The sequence below is a fragment of the Arachis ipaensis genome, chromosome B08 (assembly GCF_000816755.2).
Source record: "Arachis ipaensis cultivar K30076 chromosome B08, Araip1.1, whole genome shotgun sequence".
Taxonomy (NCBI): Eukaryota; Viridiplantae; Streptophyta; class Magnoliopsida; order Fabales; family Fabaceae; genus Arachis; species Arachis ipaensis.
Window position 1 is genome coordinate 106,739,908 of NC_029792.2, and position 21,327 is coordinate 106,761,234.

Here is a 21,327-nt window from a genome sequence, read left to right on the forward strand (position 1 = left end):
TGAGAATTAAAACATTATCCCCAATAAATTATTGTCAATTTAGTAGATTAAAGTTTTAGAAAAAAAAAAGAATGAAGAAAAGGAATTATGGTAATTGGCTTGCCGGGATAAAATAGTCGGAGTTCTTGCTGAAGCTTGCTGGTGCACGAAATTGTGATCTCGATGGTGCCAACAACTTGGTACGCACAATCGTAATCTCAACTCTTTTTCACAACTCCGCACAACTAACCAGCAAGTGCACTGGGTCGTCCAAGTAATAAACCTTACGTGAGTAAGGGTCGATCCCACGGAGATTGTCGGCTTGAAGCAAGCTATGGTCATCCTTGTAAATCTCAGTCAGGCAGATTCAAATGGTTATGAATTTTTGATAATTAAAATATAAATAAAATATAAAATAAAATAGAGATACTTATCTAATTCATTGGTGGAAATTTCAGATAAGCGTCTGGAGATGCTTTGTTGCTTCTGAACTTCTGCTTTCCTACTGCCTTCTTCCAACCATGCGTTACCTCCTTCCATGGCAAGCTGTATAATCCTCTCGGATGAAAACAAATCCATCTGCGCTGTCACCGCAGGGCTAATCATCTGTCGGTTCCCGCTAGCATCGGAATAGGACCATTGTCCTTTTGCACCCTGTCACTTGTGCCCCACATTCGCAGGTTTGAAGCTCGTCACAGTCATCCCTTCCCAGATCCTACTCGGAATACCACAGACAAGATTTAGACTTTCCGGATCCTAGATCCTACTCGGAATACCACAGACAAGGTTTAGACCTTCTGGATCCCAGGAATGGCTGCCAATAATTCTAGCCTATACCACGAAGGTTCTAATCTTAGATTAGAAACCCAAGAGAATATACTCCAGCTGTCGTCCAATGACTACGTTGAACATCATGTAGATCGCTTTGTAGTTGTCAGGCACGCGACCTTGGCTAAGCAAGTAACGAAGATTGGGTGATTATCACGGGTCACTCCTTCATTCTGACTTAACTGAATTAAGTATAAGAGTATATCTTGGAAAAGAAGTAGGCGTGAATTGAATAGAAAATAGTAGTAATTGCATTAATTCATGAAGAACAACAGAGCTCCACACCTTAATCTATGGGGTGTAGAAACTCCACCGTAGAAAATACATAAGTGAAAAAGGTCTAGGCATGGCTGTGAGGCCAGCCTCCCAACGTGTAAAATATGGCATAAGCTCCAAAATAAATCTCTAAAAGTAGTTTTTATACTAAACTAGTAACCTAAGTTTACAGAAAATGAGTAACTAAGTGCAGATAGTGCAGATATCCACTTTTGGGGCCCACTTGGTGTGTGCTTGGGCTGAGCATTGAAGCTTTTTCGTGCATAGGCTGTTCTTGGAGTTAAACGCCAGCTTTGGTGCCAGTTTGGGCGTTTAACTCCAATTCTGGTGCCAGTTTAGGCGTTTTACGCCAAGATGTTTTAGGTTGTCTTTGAACGCCAGTTTGGGCCATCAAATCTCGGGAAAAGTATGGACTATTATGTATTGCTGGAAATCCCAGGATGTCTACTTTCCAACGCAATTGAGAGCGCGCCTATTGGGCTTCTGTGGCTCCAGAAAATATATTTCGAATGCAGCAGGGTCAGAATCCAACAGCATCTACAGTCTTTTTTCAGCCTCTGAATCAGATTTTTGCTTAGGTCCCTCAATTTCAGCCAGAAAATACCTGAAATCATAGAAAAATATAGAAACTCATAGTAAAGTCCAGAAATATGATTTTTGAATAAAACTAATAAAAATATAATAAAAAGTAATTAAAACATACTAAAAACTATGTAAAAACAATGCCAAAAAGGGTATAAATTATCCACTCATCACAACACCAAACTTAAATTGTTGCTTGTCCACAAGCAACTAAAAACAAAATAGGATAAAAAGAAGAGAATATACAATGAATTCCAAACTTATCAATGAAGATTAGCTTCAATTAGATGAGCGGGACTTGTAGCCTTTTTGCTTCTGAACAGTTTTGGCATCTCACTTTATCCTTTGAAGTTCAGAATGATTGGCATCTATAGGAACTCAGAATTCAGATAGTGTTATTGATTCTCTTAGTTTAGTATGTTAATTCTTGAACACAGCTACTTTATGAGTCTTGGCCGTGACCCTAAGCATTTTGTTTTCCAGTATTACCACCGAATACATAAATGCCACAGACACATAACTGGGTGAACCTTTTTAGATTGTGACTCAGCTTTGCTAAAGTCCCCAGTTAGAGGTGTCCAGAGCACTTAAGCACACTCTTTTTGCTTTGAACCACGACTTTAACCGCTTAGTCTCAAGCTTTTCACTTGACACCTTCACGCCACAAGCACATGGTTAGGGACAGCTTGGTTTAGCCGCTTAGGCCATGATTTTATTCCTGTGGGCCCTCCTATCCATTAATGCTCAAAGCCTTGGATCCTTTTTATTTTACCCTTGCCTTTTGGTTTAAAGGGCTATTGACTTTTTCTGCTTGCTTTTTCTTTTTTTTTTCGCCATTTTTTTTTGCAAGCTCTGTCTATTCACTACTTTTTCTTACTTCAAGAATCAATTTTATGATTTTTCAGATTATCAAATAACATTTCTCCTTTTTCATCATTCTTTCAAGAGCCAACAATTTTAACATTCATAAACAACAAATTCAAAAATATGCACTGTTCAAGCATTCATTCAGAAAACAAAAGGTATTGCCACCACATCAAAATAATTAAACTAATTTCAAGATATAATTCGAAATCATGTACTTCTTGTTCTTTTGTAATTTAAAAAATTTTTTATTTAAGAAAGGTGATGGATTCATAGGACATTCATAGCTTTAAGACATAGACACTAGACACTAATGATCATGTAATAAAGACACAAACATAGACAAACATAAGGCATAGGAAACGAAAAACAAAAAATAAAGAACAAGAAAATTAAAGAACGGGTCCACCTTAGTGATGGCGGCTAGTTCTTCCTCTTGAAGATCTTATGGAGTGCTTGAGCTCCTCAATATCTCTTCCTTGCCTTTATTGCTCCTCCCTCATGTCTCTTTGGTCTTCTCTAATTTTATGGAGGAGGATGGAATGCTCTTGGTGCTCCATCCTTAGTTGTTCTATGTTGGAACTTAATTCTCCTAGGGAGGTGTTGATTTGCTCCCAATAGTTTTGTGGAGAAAAATGCATCCTTTGAGGTATCCTAGGGATTTTATGATGAGGAATTTCCTCATGCTCTTGTTGAGGTCCATGAGTGGGCTCTCTTGTTTGCTCCATCCTTTTTTTAGTGATGGACTTGTCCTCTTCAATGAGGGTGTCTTCCTCTATGACAATTCCAGCTAAATTTCATAGGTGACAAATGAGATGAGGGAAGGCCAACCTTGACAAAGTGGAAGACAAGTCTTCCACCTTGTAGAGTTCTAGGGATATGATCTCATGAACTTCTACTTCCTCTCCATTCATGATGCTATGGATCATGATAGCCCGGTCTACAGTAACTTCAAACTGGTTGCTAGTAGGAATGATAGAGCGTTGGATGAACTCCAACCATCCCCTAGCCACGGGGTTGAGGTCTAGCCTTCTTAGTTGAACCGGCTTGCCTCTTGAGTCTCTCTTCCATTGAGCGCCTTCCACACAAATTTCCCTAAGGACTTGGTCTAACCTTTGATCAAAGTTGACCCTTCTAGTGAAAGGGTGAGGATCTCCTTGCATCATTGGCAAGTTGAATGCCAACCTCATATTTTCGGGACTAAAATCCAAGTAGTTCTCCCGAACCATTGTGAGCCAATTCTTTGGGTTCCGGTTCACACTTTGGTCATGGTTCTTAGTGATCCATGCATTGGTATAGAACTCTAGAACCATTAAGATCCCAACTTGTTGAATGGGGTTGGTGAGGATTTCCCAACCTCTTCTTCGAACTTCATATCGGATCTCCGGATATTCGCTCTTTTTGAGCTTGAAGGGGTCCTCGGGGATCACCTTTTTCTTGGCCACAACTTCATAGAAATGGTCTTGATGGACCATTAAGATGAATCTCTCCATCTCCCATGACTCGGAGGTGGAAGCAATTGCCTTCCCTTTCCTCTTTCTAGAGGTTTCTCCGGCCTTAGGTGCCATTGATGGTTATGGAAAAATAAAAAGCTTTAACTTTTCACACACCAAACTTAGAAGATTTGCTCGTCCTCGAGCAAAAGAAGAAATGGAGAAGATGGAGATGTGTGGTGGGTTCGGCCAAGGTGTGTTGAGTGTGTATGAAGTGTGGAAATGAAGGTAGTGAGGAGGGGTATTTATAGGGTAAGGGAGAGAGGGTATTCGGCCATTTGTGGGTGGATTTGGGAGGGAAATGGTTTGAATTTGAATGGTGAGGTAGGTAAGGTTTGATGATGGATGGATGTGAGTAGTGAAGAGGTTGTGGGAAAGAGGGTAGGATTTGATAGGTGAAGGGTATTTGGGGAAGAGGTATTGAGGTGATTGGTCAATGGTGTTTAGGGAAGAGTGTTATGGAAATGTGTGAAGAGGAGAGAAGAAGAGGTGGGGTAGGTGGGGATCTTGTGGGGTCCACAGATCCTGAGGTGTCAAGGAATTTGAGTCCCTGCACCATCCTGGCATTCAAACGCCCATTCTGTGCCAATTCTGGCGTTTAACGCTAGCTCTACTACCTTTCCTGGCGTTAAACGCCAGTCTGCTGCCCATTTCTAGCGTTAAACACCAGCCAGATGCCCATTTCTGACGTTTAACACCAGCCTGTGCCAGACAGCCCTTTCTGACGTTAAACACCCAGAGTGCTGCCCATTCTGGCGTTTAACGCCCAGAATGCTGCTAGGCTGGGCGTTAAACACCCATTCTGCTATCCTTATTGACGTTTAAACGCCAGTAAGCTTGTCCTCCAGGGTGTGCTATTTTTCATTTTATTTTTTATTTTTCAATTATTTTTGTGACTTCACATGATCATCAACCTAAAGAAAACATAAATAAAAATGGAAAATAAATAAATATAGTTAAATAACATTGGGTTGCCTCCCAATAAGCGCTTCTTTAATGTCAATAGCATGATAGTGAAGCTCTTAGAGAGCTTCACAGAGACTCAGAGCTTGATGTTGGCCTCCCAACACCAAACTTAGAAGTTGAGTGTGGGGGCTCTGTTTAACTCTGTATTGAGAGAAGCTTTTCATGCTTCCTCTCCATGGTTACAGAAGAAGATCCTTGAGCCTTAAACACAAGGTAGTCCTCATTCACTTGAAGGACTAACTCTCTTCTGTCCACATCAATCACAGCTCTTGCTGTGGCTATGAAGGGTCTTCCGAAGATGATGGAATCATCTTCATCCTTCCCAGTGACTAGGATTATGAAGTCAGCAGGGATGTAATAGCCTTCAACCTTCACTAAGACATCCTCTACAAGTCCATAAGCCTGTTTCCTTGAATTGTCTGTCATCTCTAGTGAGATTTTTGCAGCTTGCACCTCAAAGATCCCTAGTTTCTCCATTACAGAGAGGGGCATGAGGTTTATACTTGACCCAAGGTCACACAGAGCCTTCTTAAAGGTCATGGTGCCTATGGTACAAGGTATTAAGAACTTTCCAGGATCCTGTTTCTTCTGAGGTAATTTCAGTTGAAGCAGATCATTCAGTTTATTGATGAGCAATGGGGTTCATCTTCCCAAGTCTCATTACCAAATAGCTTGGCATTCAGCTTCATGATTGCTCCTAGATACTGAGCAACTTGCTCTTCAACAATATCTTCATCCTCTTCTGAGGAAGAATACTCATCAGAGCTCATGAATGGCAACAGTAAGTTCAGCGAAATCTCTATGGTCTCTATATGAGCCTCAGATTCCTTTGGTTCCTCATTAGAGAACTCCTTGGAGGCCAGTGGACGTCCATTGAGGTCTTCCTCACTGGAAATCACTGTCTTTTCTTCCTCTCCAGGTTTGGCCATGTTGGTTAAGGTTATGTCCTTGCACTCTCTTTTTGGGTTCTCTTCTGTATTGCTTGGGAGAGTACTAGGAGGGAGTTCAGTAGCTCTTTTACTCAGCTGACCCACTTGTGCCTCCAAATTTCTAATGGAGGACCTTGCTTCAGTCATAAAACTGAGAGTGGTCTTAGATAGATCAGAGACTACAGTTGCTAAGTCAGAGTGGCTCTACTTAGAATTCTCTGTCTGTTGCTGAGAAGATGATGGAAAAGGTTTGCTATTGCTAAACCGTGCTCTCCCACCATTATTATTATTGAAGCCTTGATTAGGCTTCTGTTGATCCTTCCATGAGAGATTAGGATGATTCCTCCATGAAGGATTGTAAGTGTTTCCATAGCAATCTCCCATGTAATTCACTTCTCCCATTGCTGGATTCTCAGGATCATAAGCTTCTTCTTCAGAGGAAGCTTCCTTAGTACTGCCTGATGCAGCTTGCATTCTAGACAGACTCTGAGAAATCATATTGACTTGCTGAGTCAATATTTTATTCTGAGCCAATATGGCATTCAGGGTATCAATCTCAAGAACTCCTTTCTTCTGAGTTGTCCCATTATTTACAGGATTCCTTTCAGAAGTGTACATGAACTGATTATTTGCAACCGTTTCAATGAGTTTCTGGGCTTCTGCAGGCGTCTTCTTCAGATGAAGAGATCCACCAGCAGAGTTGTCCAATGACATCTTGGACAATTCCGATAGACCATCATAGAATATACATATGATGCTCCATTCTGAAAACATGTTAGAAGGACACCTTTTGATCAATTGCTTGTATCTTTCCCAAGCTTCATAGAGGGATTCAACTTCCTTCTGTCTGAAGGTTTGGACTTCCACTCTAAGCTTGCTCAACTTTTGAGGTGGAAAGAATTTGGCCAAGAAAGCATTGACCAACTTTGACCAACTTTTCCCAAGAGTTCAGGCTATCTTTAGGTTGTGAGTCCAACCATGTCCTAGCTCTGTCTCTTACAGCAAAGGGAAAAAGTATAAGTCTGTAGACCTCAGGATTAACCCCATTAGTCTTAACAGTGTCACAGATGATTTGCAAGAATTCAGCTAAGAACTGATGAGGATCTTCCAATGGAAGTTCATGAAACTTACAATTCTGCTGCATTAGAGAAACTAATTGAGGCTTAAGCTCAAAGTTGTTTGCTCCAATTGCAGGAATTGAGATGCTCCTTCCACAGAAGTCAGAAGAGGGTGCAATAAAGTCACCAAGCATCTTCCTTGCATCTCCACCATTGTTGTTGGGTTCGGCCATCTCTTCTTCTTTTTCGAAAAATTCTGTCAGATCCTCTCCAGAGTGTTGTGCTTTAGCTTCTCTTAGCTTCCTCTTTAGAGTCCTTTCAGGTTCCGAATCAGCTTCAACAAGAATATTCTTATCCTTGCTCCCGCTCATATGAAAAGAAGAGAATAGAAAAGAATAGAAATCCTCTATGTCACAGTATAGAGATTCCTTTATGTGAGTAAAAGAATAGAAGAGTAGAATGAAGAAGAGAGAAGATGAAGAATTCGAACACAGAGAGGAAGAGAGGGTTCGAATTATAAGAAGAAGAGAAATGTTAGTGAATAAATAAATAAATAGAAAGAGATGAGAGAGAGAGAATTCGAATTTTAAAATTAAAATAAAAGGAAAATATTTTTATTTTTATTTTAATTATTGGTTAGTATTCGAAAATTAAGAGAAGAAATAAAATAGAATTAAAAAGACTAATTATATTAAAAAGATTTTTGAAATAGTGTTAGTGATTTTCGAAAATTGGAGAGAGAAAAGTAGTTAGGTGGTTTTGAAAAAGATATGATTGAAATAGAAAACTTTTAAAATCAAACAAAAATTCAAGTAGTTAATTGAAAAAGATTTGAAAATCAATTTTGAAAAGATAAGAAGTTAGAAAGAGATTTTGAAATTAAATTTTGAAAAAGATATGATTGAAATTTATTTTGAAAAAGATTTGAAAAGAAAATTAAAAAGATTTTATTTTTGAAAATTAAAGTTGATTACTTGACTAACAAGAAATTAAAAGATATGATTTTAGAATTTAAAGATTGAACATTTCTTAATAGGCAAGTAACAACTTGAAATTTTTTACTCAAAACATTAAATGCTAGCAATAAATTCGAAATTATGAAATAAAAGTAAGAAAAAGATTTTGAAAATAAAATTTGAAATTTTTGAAATTGTAAAAAAAATCGAAAAAGATTTGATTTTTGAAAAAGATTTGAAAAGATAGTATTTTTAAATTGAAAATTTGACTTGACTTAATAAGAAACAACTAAATTTTTAAAACTTTTTGACCAAGTCAATCAAAATTTCGAATTTTATGGGAAGAATAAGGAAAAGATATTTTTTTATTTTTGATTTTTAATGAGGAGAGAGAAAAACATAAAAATTGATGTAAAACACAAGAAATTAAGATCAAAACTAATAATGCATGCAAGAACACCTTGAATGTCAAGATGTTACCAAGAACACTTTGAAGATCATGATGAACATCAAAAACATATTTTTGAAAATTTTCAAGAAAAGAAAAACATGCAAGGCACCAAACTTAAAAATTTTTATTCTATAGACACTAATAATTCTAAAATGCATATGAAAAACAAGAAAGACACAAAACAAGAAAGATCAAATAATGAAAATCATCAAGAACAACTTGAAGATCATGAAGAACAAAACTCAATGCATGAATTTTCGAAAATTAAAAGGATGCAATTGACACCAAACTTAAAATTTGACACTAGACTCAAACAAGAAACATAAAATTTTTAGTTTTTAATGATTTTAAAAAATTTTTTGGATTTTTCGAAAATTATTTGAAAAAAAATAAGGATTTCAAAATTTTTAATAAGAATTTCAGGAATCATGCAATGTTAGTTGATGGGAATCAATTAGCTCCTGTGATGATAAAAGCATCATCTGAAACTCTGGAATTCATTCTTAAAAATTCTAAAGTCATAGAATAATTTATTTTATTTTATTTTATTTTTTTGAAATTAAAATTAAAAAGCTTAAACATAAAATAAAATTACCTAATCTGAGCAACAAGATGAACCGTTAGTTGTCCAAACTCGAACAATCCCCGGAAACAGCGCCAAAAACTTGGTGCACGAAATTGTGATCTCGATGGCGCCAACAACTTGGTATGCACAATCGTAATCTCAACTCTTTTTCACAACTCCGCACAACTAACCAGCAAGTGCACTGGGTCGTCCAAGTAATAAACCTTACGTGAGTAAGGGTCGATCCCACGGATATTGTCAGCTTGAAGCAAGCTATGGTCATCCTTGTAAATCTCAGTCAGGCAGATTCAAATGATTATGAAGTTTTGATAATTAAAATATAAATAAAATAGAGATACTTATGTAATTCATTGGTGGGAATTTCAGATAAGCGTCTGGAGATGCTTTGTTGCTTCTGAACTTCTGCTTTCCTACTGCCTTCTTCCAACCATGCGTTACCTCCTTCCATGGCAAGCTGTATAATCCTCTCGGATGAAAACAAATCCATCTACGCTGTCACCGCAGGGCTAATCATCTGTCGGTTCCCGCTAGCGTCGGAATAGGACCATTGTCCTTTTGCACACTATCACTTGTGCCCCACATTCACAGGTTTGAAGCTCGTCACAATCATCCCGTCCCAGATCCTACTCGGAATACCACAGACAAGGTTTAGACCTTCCGGATCCCAGGAATGGCTGCCAATAATTCTAGCCTATACCACGAAGGTTCTAAATTTAGATTAGAAACCCAAGAGAATATACTCCAGCTGTCGTCCAATGACTACGTTGAACATCATGGAGATCGTCGCTTTGTGGTTGTCAGGCACGCGCCCTTGGCTAAGCGAGTAACGAAGATTGGGTGATTGTCACGGGTCACCCCTTCTTTCTGACTTAACTGAATTAAGTACGAGAGTATATCTTGGAAAAGAAGTAGGCGTGAATTGAATAGAAAATAGTAGTAATTGCATTAATTCATGAAGAACAGCAGAGCTCCACACCTTAATCTATGGGGTGTAGAAACTCCACCGTAGAAAATATATAAGTGAAAAAGGTCTAGGCATGGCCATGAAGCCAGCCTCCCAACGTGTAAAATATGGCATAAGCTCAAAAATAAATCTCTAAAAGTAGTTTTTATACTAAACTAGTAACCTAGGTTTACAGAAAATGAGTAATTAAGTGCAGATAGTGCAGAAATCTACTTTTGGGGCCCACTTGGTGTGTGCTTGGGCTGAGCATTGAAGCTTTTTCGTGCATAGGCTGTTTCTGGAGTTAAACGCCAGCTTTGGTGCCAGTTTGGGCGTTTTACACCAAGATGTTTTAGGCTGTCTTTGAACGCCAGTTTGGGCCATCAAATCTCGGGTAAAGTATAGACTATTATATATTGCTGGAAAGCCCAGGATGTCTACTTTCCAACGCAATTAATAGCGCGCCAATTGGGCTTCTGTAGCTCTAGAAAATCCATTTCAAATGAAGCATGGTCAGAATCCAACAGCATCTGCAGTCCTTTTTCAGCCTCTGAATCAAATTTTTGCTCAGGTCCCTCAATTTCAACCAGAAAATACCTGAAATCATAGAAAAATACAAAAACTCATAGTAAAGTCTAGAAATATAATTTTTGAATAAAAACTAATAAAAGTATAATAAAAAATAATTAAAACATACTAAATACTATGTAAAAATAATGCCAAAAAGGGTATAAATTATCCGCTCATCACTTGCATATAGGTATTAGATCTCGAAATCACTAAGAACAGCTTACATGAGATTAACCTGTGAAAAGTAAATTTTTAAATTATAATTTATTATTCAGAATACATTTGTTTTAATTTTTTTTACACGTTTTTTGTAAACTTTGTATGTATTTTAATTAATTATTTTGGCCACTTCATGAAGCTCAGTTAAGTTCTTTTCATTTTTGTTTGAAGTTTTGAAATTTAACCTATCATGACAGTCTTAGTTGTGACTTTTCTACTTGTCTAATATATGAAATTATAGGAAATTGTAGTCATGGAACTTATGCCTATTTCGTTTGATTTATGCCTTGGATTGTGTTTTTGTGTTTGGTTCTCTAAAATAGCATAATTAGCATTAAAAAAAGATATGATGTTATTCACTTTTGAAACTAATTAGTAAACTTTCAAAGTACATGAGAATAACATGTGAAAGTCCCCCTATTTCAAATTATGATTTATTATTCAGAATACAGTTGTTATGTTTTTTTATGGGATTTTTTGAATATGGGGTTTTTGAATTTGACGGATTATAATTGCTTAATTTATCATTTATTTTATTTTGTTAAGTTATTTTTCGTAAAGTTTGTTAGTATCTTAATTAAATATTTTTATGATTTATTTTTTCAATAGAATTTTATCATAAACATGAACATCGATGACAATAAGAACTTAGATGAGTCTATCGAATGTGATGAGTTGTGTCTTGGGTATGATAGTAGTTCTGATAAGGAGGAGGAAAATGAGGGTAAATTTAGTGAATCCATTGAGGTGTCGAATTGTAGCTATAAAATTCAATAAGTTGAGAAGAAGTTAAACGAATTAAGCTATGATGACATGTGGGGTATTGAGTTTGACACCGTTGATCAATGTTGTAATTTTTATAGAAATTATGCTAGAGTGCACGGTTTTATTGCGAGGCTTGACGAAAACGGACAAGATTTCAATGGAAACCTTAATATGCGATAGATGGTTTGTAACAGAGAGGGTACACTTAGAGAAAAGTACTTGGAGATGGAGAACCAAAAAAGGATCACAAGCCAATCACACGTGTAATGTGTCAAGCAAAGATTAGATTTCACTATGACTTGATTTTACAAAAGTGGTGGGTCACCAAGTTTGAAGAGACTCACAACCATGACCTCATCCCACCTAAGTATATCCAGTTTGTTCCGGCATATCGAACAATGACCGATGCTGATAAAGCACAGGCTGATAGTGTGCACTTTTATGGTGTTAGAACTTGTCATATAATGGGGTTTATGGTGGCACAAAAAGGAGGCCCGAACAGGACGGAATTCACAAAAAAAGATCTATACAATCATTTTGACAGATCGAGGCGTGTAAAGATAAAAGATGGTGATGCACATGCAACATTGAGTACCTAATTTCTAAGGCAGGTGAGGATCCACTATTGCAAGGGAAGTTTACTTTGAAGGATGGTAAGCTTGATAATTTTGTATGGGCCGATAGATCTAGCATCACTGATTACCAATATTTTGGTGATGTGTTAGTTTTCGACACGACATACCAAAAAAATAAGTATAATAGGCCATTGGTTGTCTTCTTAGGAACAAATCATCATGGACAAACATGCATTTTTGGTTGTGGTTTATTATCCGATGAGAAGCGGGAAACCTATGTTTTGGTGTTGAATATGTTCATGGAGATAATGGGTAATAAACAACCTATAGCCGTGGTGATAGATGGAGATCTTGCAATGAGGGAGGCAATAAAAGAAGTTCTTCCAAACGCTGCACACCATCTTTGTGCATGGCATCTATACCGTAATGCCTGTGAAGCTATAAGAATTCAAAATTCTTAGATGGGTTAAAGCACCTAATGTATGGAAATTTTTTCCTGAAGAGTTTGAGAGAAGATGGCATAACTTGATATCTGAGTATGGGCTTTTTGAGAATGAATGGTTGCAAAAGACATACAAGATCAAAGAAATGTGGGCTTCCTCATATTTAAATGATAAATTTTTCGGTGAAATCAGGACTACGTCACAATGCGAAGGTATCCACTTCTTGATAAAGAATTACATTAGTAAAAAGTGCTACCTTTTGGAATTGATACACAACTTTAATGAAGCATTGACACAGTATTGGAAAAATGAACTCTTATCCGATTTTAAATCATTGTTTACAACTCCTGTGTTGACCACGTGTCTTCAAGACATTGAGAAGCAAGTGGCCGATATTTTCACTAGAAGCATGTTTAAAGAGGTTCGGTGTGAGATAGAAGAAGCTGGAAAGTTAAATGTTGTTACACAGTCAGTAAGCAACAATGAAGTTAAGGTGAGAATAAATAAATATAGGCAACCCGGGAGGGAATGTGAAGTACAATATGATAAAGCCACTAAAAAATTTGCTTGTGATTGTCGTTTGTTTGAAAGTCGTGGCATTCCATGTTGTCATATTTTCTGTACTATGAGACATGACCACATCGATATCATTCCTGATACTCTTGTCTGCACGAGGTGGACTAAAATTGCTAAGAAGGATTATGTATGTTCAGTTACATCCGCATAAACTGACTCTGAAAATATTGCTGGTATTAGATATGGTGCTCTAGCAACACTGTGTTTCACATTATGTGAGTCGGCATCAAAGAACCGAGATGACTTCATGGAGATTAGAGATGACATTTTTGGACTAATCCAAAAGCTTAAAAAGAGACGCGATCCTGACTCCAATGTTCTTTCTAATGCGTGTATGGTCGGTGACCCAACTATTGTGAAGACAAAGGAATCCCCTCGTCAAAATAGATTGGCGGTAAAATCTCGTAAGTGTTCTCATTGTACACGTCATGGTCATACGATTCGAAGATGTCCAAAATTATACAGTAGAGACATCCTACATACTGGTCATCACCAATCGAGTGATGAACTCAATGATGTGAAGGTCATTTTAATTTTCTGTTTTATCAAAATTTTTAAAGATTATTTATTTATTTATTAAAATATTGTCTAATGTATTTTATTATATTGTAGAGTTATTCTGAGGAAGAAACAAATCACCAAAGCAATCATGAGAATAATGTTCAGAGTGTAGATCATAGATATTTTAGTGACAATGGAACAAATAAATTAGCTACACAAAAGAATAAGAATGGAGTTAAGGCTACCGAGGTATGTTAATGTAAACTTCAATATATAAACTTGCCTTTTTATAAGAACCATTCTTATTTTTTTCTTTTCTATCTTTACTTCCTTGTCTAACCTAAAGTCTTGTATATAACTTTTGTAAATATTTTTTCAAAAACAGTAATTTGTAGCAATTATATAGATATATATATTTTCAGATTTCATTAGATACATATTTTATTTTTATTTAGTTAAAATTGTACTTACTTAATCATGTCATGTGAGATGTCTGTATGTAGGATACAAGAGTTAATGACACAAGTTTAAAGTCCAAAAAGTATAAGCGAAGGTGTTCTAATATACATAATGCATATAAGGTTCGTATCGTGAATGGATTACACATATAATAGTAGTATTTTTTTTTACTAAAAAAATATTGAAATTTTGTTGTGTGTATTTTTTTAGAGTGGGCAACCAAATAACCATGATACTGGAAAAACATGTCAACCTAATCCAATAGATCCTTTGAAGCTCCAGAACCAGCATTTGAATGGATTACCTGTGTATCCTACCTTTCCAGAATTTTCCATTCCATCTTATCATCCATACAATGGAACACTATTGTACCAGTCATATTCTCCATATTATTATAATGTGGCTAATGGAAATCTATTTTGGAATGGAGAGGTTCATGATCTTAATGAAAATAAAAAGCAGTGACTCGTGACAGGAAGTCTTGATATCAAGAAGGAAGAACATACAAAAAGTTTTTTTTTTAAGTCTTATGTGACGACATTTTATTGTTTCATAAGTGGAATTATCTGAATTAATTTCAACAGATAGATTATTGAAATTGTTTCATGGTAGGAACTATAATTTCATTACCGTCTTACGTTTTTAATTTGGTTATCAAGATTAAGTCCATTTACAAGCACAAAGTTAATCTTAATTTCACGTTTGTTAAGTATTAAGTACTAATTTATGCATCAATTTTTTGTATCATCTGTTACTCACAACCTATCACACGATACCAATAATGAATTGATGTGATGTTAAGTTATAAAAGAAAAAATTAATTAAATAATAAAATAATTATTGACCGTAAATTGACATAAATTAATTGTAACGTATTAATAAATTAAATGTAACGTATTAATAAATTAATAAGGTCTCTTTTTAAAAAAAAGAAATAAATCATTTATTTATAGTCATCATTATGATGGTTATTATTATGTATAAGATTAAAACATTTATTATTGCATATATCAAGTAGTAATATATTGGTAACATATATATAAGGTCTCAACTTCTAAAACAAATCATACAAATTTTTAATTTTTAAAATTAATATAAATTAGGGTTTATAATTTACGAGTATAAGGTTTAACATTCAGAGTTTGCTTTAAATTTGAATTACATCTAATAACCTATTAGTAACTATTAGATATTATTATAAGAACTATTAAACTCTTGCACATAATTTTCAACCACTAAACTTTAAACTCTAACACATAAAACTTATTAAACTTATTTAACATCTAGATATAAGCTATAATTATTAAATATTACTATAAATGCCAATTAAATATTACATATAATTAACTTGTTTTATTCTTATATATTATGTTACATATCGTTAATGTATATTTTTACTATTGTTTAGAAATTTGCACTCATAAAAAAAAAATCCTCCTTCCAAAATAATAGTACAATATCAAAAATCTTTTATGAGAAAGATAGAAACTCTTCATAAGGTAAAAATACTTTAACTTGAACAAAATATAACCTCAATATTCAATACTTATTTTTATTAAAATTTATTTAATTTGATTTTATACTTAGATATTTGTGCTTGTCAATGAGGACAATATCCATTGGTATCTTGTTGTGTTTGATATTCACAAACGTCAGATAATTTGGTTGGACTCTAAGCCAAACTATGAAAAAATGGAGAGAAAGGATTTTAATATTAGGAAGCTGGTAATTATTTAAATCTATAACGTTAACATCTATGATTCATATGTAAGCTTTTGTATAGAAGTAGTGTTTATACTAATTTAACTTAACCAATTAACAGGTTATGTACATTGAAGACATGCTTCAAGATGACTCATTTTATGATCTTGAAACCACTGTTAGGCCTAAAATTTCTCGTTTCGCTGATCCAAAGCATATAGAAACTGGAGAACAAAAAATTGGCTCGTAATGATCTAATCTTATCTCTATTTTATTTCTCTTAATATTATGTTGTATATTTTTTTATATGTGATTTTTTTTACACTATTAAAATAGTAATGATTGTGGAATTTGGGTAGCAACTGGGATGAAAGATTGTGCTAAAAATGACAATTATTCCATCAAGGTACGGACACCTTAATATTATTAAATAATTATTAGTTAGTTTTAAATTCATGACTTGTTACTTATATTTTATATTTCAATTTTAGATTGACGACACAACAAGAATGTGCATCGCTCTTGATTTGGTTATCAAACCATACAATACAAAACAAGGAATTATTTTGAAAGCTGCAGAAAAGAACTACAAGAAGATTGAAGAGAAAAATAAGAATTTAGTTAAAAAGTAATTTTATTTGAGTTTAAATTTTTTTGGAACAATGTGGTAGAATTATTGAGATCGTTATGTGTAGTTTTTAATATCTGTTTTCGGAGTTTGAAATACAAGTTTCCTTACTTTTATATTTTGCAAGTTTTTAATAAATATTTTTTTTAGAAATTAAATGCTTAATTTGAGTATTACTTTCCATGAGCACTACAAGAAAAACACTCATTCTGGTACACTTGAAAAGTGTAGCCAAAAGTGAAAAAAAATGATGCCTTAGGCTACGGCTACGCTTTTTGGGCTACGGCTACGCTTTTTGAGGTTATTCCTATTCGGCCGTTGCCTGTTCTCAAAGGCTACGCTTTTCTGCACCAAGGGCTACGCTTTTGGCGTTTGGGAATAGGCTACGCTTTTCAAGTGATGCTGTCTAAGACCAAAAGCTACGCTTTTCAGCTTTCATTTTTCAGAATAGGCTACGCTTTTCAACGCTACTGCATCACTTGTAAAGAGTAGTCACTTTGTATACCATAGCTACTTTTTATAAGCGTAGCCTTAGATCCCTCTTTTTTTTTTTTTTGTATACTATAGCTACTGTATATAAGTGTAGCCTTAGGTCCCTCATTGTTTTTTTTTTATTTTCTATATATATATATATTCTAATACATTTTTTTTCTAAAACCTAATATTTAGTAATATGATTATGTATATAATCCTATTTTTTAATTAAATTAGTTAAAAATTATAAAATAAAAATAAATACATAATAATACCATACAATATTCTTTAAATAATAAAAATTATCCTTTAACAAAATATATTTATAATGAACTAAAAATATTGGGATGATCATAAATGAGTATTCATACATCTCACACTAAATTAAACATACCTATATCAAAATATACATTAGACCACTTAGAATTTACTACTAATAAACTATAAAAAACTAAAATATTGTATCCTACATAAGTATCTTCTAATAAAAGTTATTGACCTTCTGATAGAAGAGAAAAAAATCTTGTTCTTTAAATATCTTGTTCGACGGAAGATCGTATTTGGGAGATTTCTGGTTCTTCATCTGCCTCAAATCTTGTTCTGTAGGTTCTGGCAACTACAAAAGAAAAAAATCAAAATTATATAACACTTACTAAACCCCTTAAAGCTTAAATTTGAAAGCATACATAGCACAAAAATGGAAAAAAATGAAATTCACAAACAAAATCAGAAACAAGGTAAAGAAGTGTATATCATACCAATTCAATGTGACCATGAGGGAAATAGAAAACTCTGTCTTGAACACAAGGAACATCCATTAATGGCCCTGCACAGCCTCCATAGCTCTTTAAACAAATCATCCCCAGCCCCCCCTGCCACAAAACAAAACACAAACATGTTGGAAACTTTGCATGGTTTTTTTCAGACCAAAAGTTGGAAACTTTTTTCTCTCATTTTTGCATTAAGCTCTTCCTTAGTAACCTCCATGTTCACAAGGCAAAAAGGGTCATTCACTTCATATTGAAAAATTAAAGGAAAACATTAAAAATGAAGGGTCCCAACAACATTAGTCAATTGCTGAAAGAACACAGACATTACTCTTTTTCAGCTCAACACTCACATTAACCAAACATGGTAATAACAAAACCACATGAAAATAAATAAATAAGTGGGAGATATTGAGCAGAGGAAGAGATATTATTAGATCCATTAAGACTTAAAAGAGTCAACTATCTAAGGTAAAGAGTCAACCATAGTCTCTTGAAACTCAGCTCCAAGATAGCCACTAGAAACATGGAACCAGTTATCCAATAACAAGTAGTTTGCCACAGTACCAGAAATATATAGATAATAATAAGAGACAATCAAGAAGACATGAAAGGAGAGAATGAAGGGCACAGACCTCATTTTGGATCCTGTTGCATAAAGATTCAACCAATTGATTTCTGTCAAATCCCATATTAACCACTTCCTGAAGAAGCTCTTCGTCAATCTGCAAAACCATGATATTGGTGGATTTTGTAAGTGAATAAGTGTGAGTATCAAAATTGTTTAAGGTGGAGTTAATGTCAAAAATAAAAACCAGGCAAATTGATAAACATAAGGACACTATTCTATTCTTTATTAGAAGGTAAGATAAAGAACAAATATGTTCCTTTTGCTTCACTCAAATTTTAACTCCAGTTGGCACAGTCTCAGAGAAAGAACAAACTTTGAAATGCTGAATTCAATGATAGGAATATTTAGGAACATGAAGCTTAATAGTTGACAATAGTTGATAAATTGCCATGAGCCACGAAAATACTGCAGCACATATAATCCACATGCAACAAAAATAATTAACATGAAATCAGTAAACTACTCTAGACAAATGAATAATAGGCCCCATTAGTACTTGATTTTTTTTTATTAGAACATTACCATTTACCAATACAAAGTAAACTGCTGATTAAGAAAGCAACAATCATTCACATACAGATCCAAGAATCAAGCAGCTGACTGGTCAATAAATATATTATGTAGCCTAACTTATTTGAGAATAAGCATACTCAATGAAAAGGTTTCTGCCATTTAATCACTAAATACAGCTAAAATCAATATCTAACTATTCTAACCCTTACCTCTTTGTTGATCAAATACACAAGACTTGTCCCTGTTTTTCTCTTGAGCCCAAAACCTTAACCGTTCCAAGAACTAGAATTTTGGTTACATTTCACAAGGCCATTCGACCAAATTAAACACAGAGGAGAGAAAATCACTCACCTCTCTTTGCTTGTGGTGGTAGTTGTGTTAAAAGAAATTGAATAAACTGGAAAAAATGGAGCAAGAGAATTATCAGAATTTTGAATTAGAGGAGAAAAGAAAGAAGATGAAGTCGCTGTTCTCACCTAGCAAAGAAAGTCGAAGAACAGTTGGGTGAGTGGAACGCAGCTCCCTCTTAAGCTTCAGTCAGCTCCCTCCTTGGCCATCATTCTCTTTCTCTTGGTGCTATGATTGATGAAGAGCCAAAAACTTGAAGAACGCTCCTGTTTTTGCTCCCTGGTGCTTTGGCTATTCCTCTGTTCCTTGCCCTCTCTCTACTGTCTGTGAATTCATGAGGGAGACAGACAGAGACACAATGTTATATTATGATTATGGGTATTTTTCTTGTAGTGAGTTCTCCTATGTTATGTTAGATAGATTGAAGAGGAGGTACCTGTCACAAATTTGAACCTATTCCATCAAGGGTGATTTGTTTAATATGCCACTAAACAAGTCAATCGGTATCTAAATAGACATGTTACTTGTGCAACTTGGAAGGAGAAGCAAATTACAAGCAGAATGCAAACATTCAACTGAGATTGAAGTGCTTGAATAAACTCCAGAAGTACTTACTTGAGAGGATCCTCAGTGCTTTCCCCAACATATGCAATAGCAGCAAAGTGCATCACAGCATCAAACTTATTCTCCAAAAATATTTTATTAACCTGGTAACCAGTTAAGTAGAAAATCTTTCTTGGGTATTCTCCACATACGTTTCAATCAAAGTTAAAAATATGACAACAAAATATTTCTAGTGATGAGGAAAGTGGGTAAGGATACAGATGTCTGATCTCCCAAGTCAACATATATAAATTGAAGCCTTCCTGGTTCTGGAAATAAATTTTGAAGAACTCTGACGGCACCCATATTTCCTCGTGACAGATTGTCCTGCCAAAAAGGAAAAAACAATGTTATGCTTGTCGCAACCACACTGATAAGTGCATTTGATTTTGTCAGAGAAATATTTCATTTTTATTAATAGACATACTACTATAGTGACACGATAATTTTCCTTCAGAAGCCGAAGCGTAGCATGTGAACCAATGTAGCCTGCACCACCTGTTACTAAAACATGAGTTACCCCAGGTTCGCGAATGGCAAACTGGAAAAGGGGGAAAACAGAAACGAAAATGATAAATTAGCTTAAATAAATAAAGAAAATTAGCTTTAGAGAAGGCAAACTCTTATATCAGGATAGTTCAAAGAAAGAAGAAATCTATAACTGAAAAATATATATATCTTGTCTTTATAATTTTTCCCTTACAAACTATCCCCTTTTCTCCTTCTTTCAACTATCTGGCTGACAAAAGTTGTGAACGGTAATTAAACATAACCAAGCTTCACTCTTTATGGACAAAAAATTAAAATAGTTCATATCATTCATCAATTCATCTCTATCAACAATCTACCACTTTTATGATATTTTTCAAAGGGTAATAATCAAACAGCTATGAAACTATAATGAATATGCACATCTCTGGTGTGGAGGGGACAAAAAAAGGGAAAAGAAGCAAAGACATAAAAAGCTCTCAAAGAAAACATGTGTAAGATGACTAGCGATTACCGGACTAGTGGAACTCAAAGATGGAGATTGCTTGATCATGATAATGCATAATGCTGTTAATCCAGCAGCAAGAAAAACTTTTCCAAGAAAATTGCCTTTCCTTTTTGGGTCAGCATAATCCAAGCCTAAAAGACAGAAAAACAGGAGAAATTAAATTGAAGAGGCCACATCTATGATAAGCTTAACAAATCCAATGGCATGAAATAAATTACAGAACTAGACAATGATTCGTCGTAAGCAAAAAGTGAAATTTAAACAAGAAAAAATCAACAAGAATAATAACAAAAATAAGAATAATAATTCAGTTGACACATGGTGAAATTTAATACATGTACTATTTTAATACACAGGAGAAGTCATGACTTGTTAATACATGTACTATTTTAATTTCATGATGGACTCATGCATGTGAATGAATTCAATTTAATTGATGGCTCAAAATCATGATGGATTCATGTGTGAAGGCATTCAATTCAATTAATGACTTGTTAATATGTGTACAAATTCAATTTCATGATGAGTTAGATAAGCATGCAAATATTAGGAATTTTTAAATCTACCCACACCTTTCTCAAATTATGATCAATGTATATTTAGTGGTATAATACAATTGAAGTCATTGTTTTTATGCCCCAAATTA

The 21,327-nt window shown here is 34.7% G+C and overlaps 1 protein-coding gene and 1 long non-coding RNA gene across 2 annotated transcripts; both read right to left on the bottom strand.

The window, feature by feature from the left end:
* On the bottom strand, positions 1,449–19,221 carry LOC107612281. Its single transcript, XR_001613674.2, has 4 exons — positions 19,210–19,221; positions 17,581–17,694; positions 17,322–17,438; positions 1,449–1,687 (listed from the first exon to the last, which is right to left on the bottom strand). It is a non-coding gene; the product is annotated as an uncharacterized LOC107612281 (long non-coding RNA).
* Positions 19,678–20,838, bottom strand: LOC110266006 (probable UDP-arabinose 4-epimerase 2). Its single transcript, XM_021109668.1, has 4 exons — positions 20,688–20,838; positions 20,112–20,225; positions 19,904–20,011; positions 19,678–19,788 (listed from the first exon to the last, which is right to left on the bottom strand). Exons 1-4 carry the CDS (start codon positions 20,724–20,726, stop codon positions 19,693–19,695), a joined length of 357 nt encoding a protein of 118 aa, XP_020965327.1. The 5' UTR covers positions 20,727–20,838; the 3' UTR covers positions 19,678–19,692.

Coding starts and splice junctions, on each gene's coding strand:
- LOC110266006 (XM_021109668.1), bottom strand. CDS start 20,726: ATGATCAAGCAATCTCCATCTTTGAGTTCCACTAGTCCG. Junction 20,226..20,687: donor CTTTGAGTTCCACTAGTCCG/GTAATCGCTAGT, acceptor CCCCTTTTCCAG/TTTGCCATTCGCGAACCTGG. Junction 20,012..20,111: donor ATTATCGTGTCACTATAGTA/GTATGTCTATTA, acceptor CCTTTTTGGCAG/GACAATCTGTCACGAGGAAA.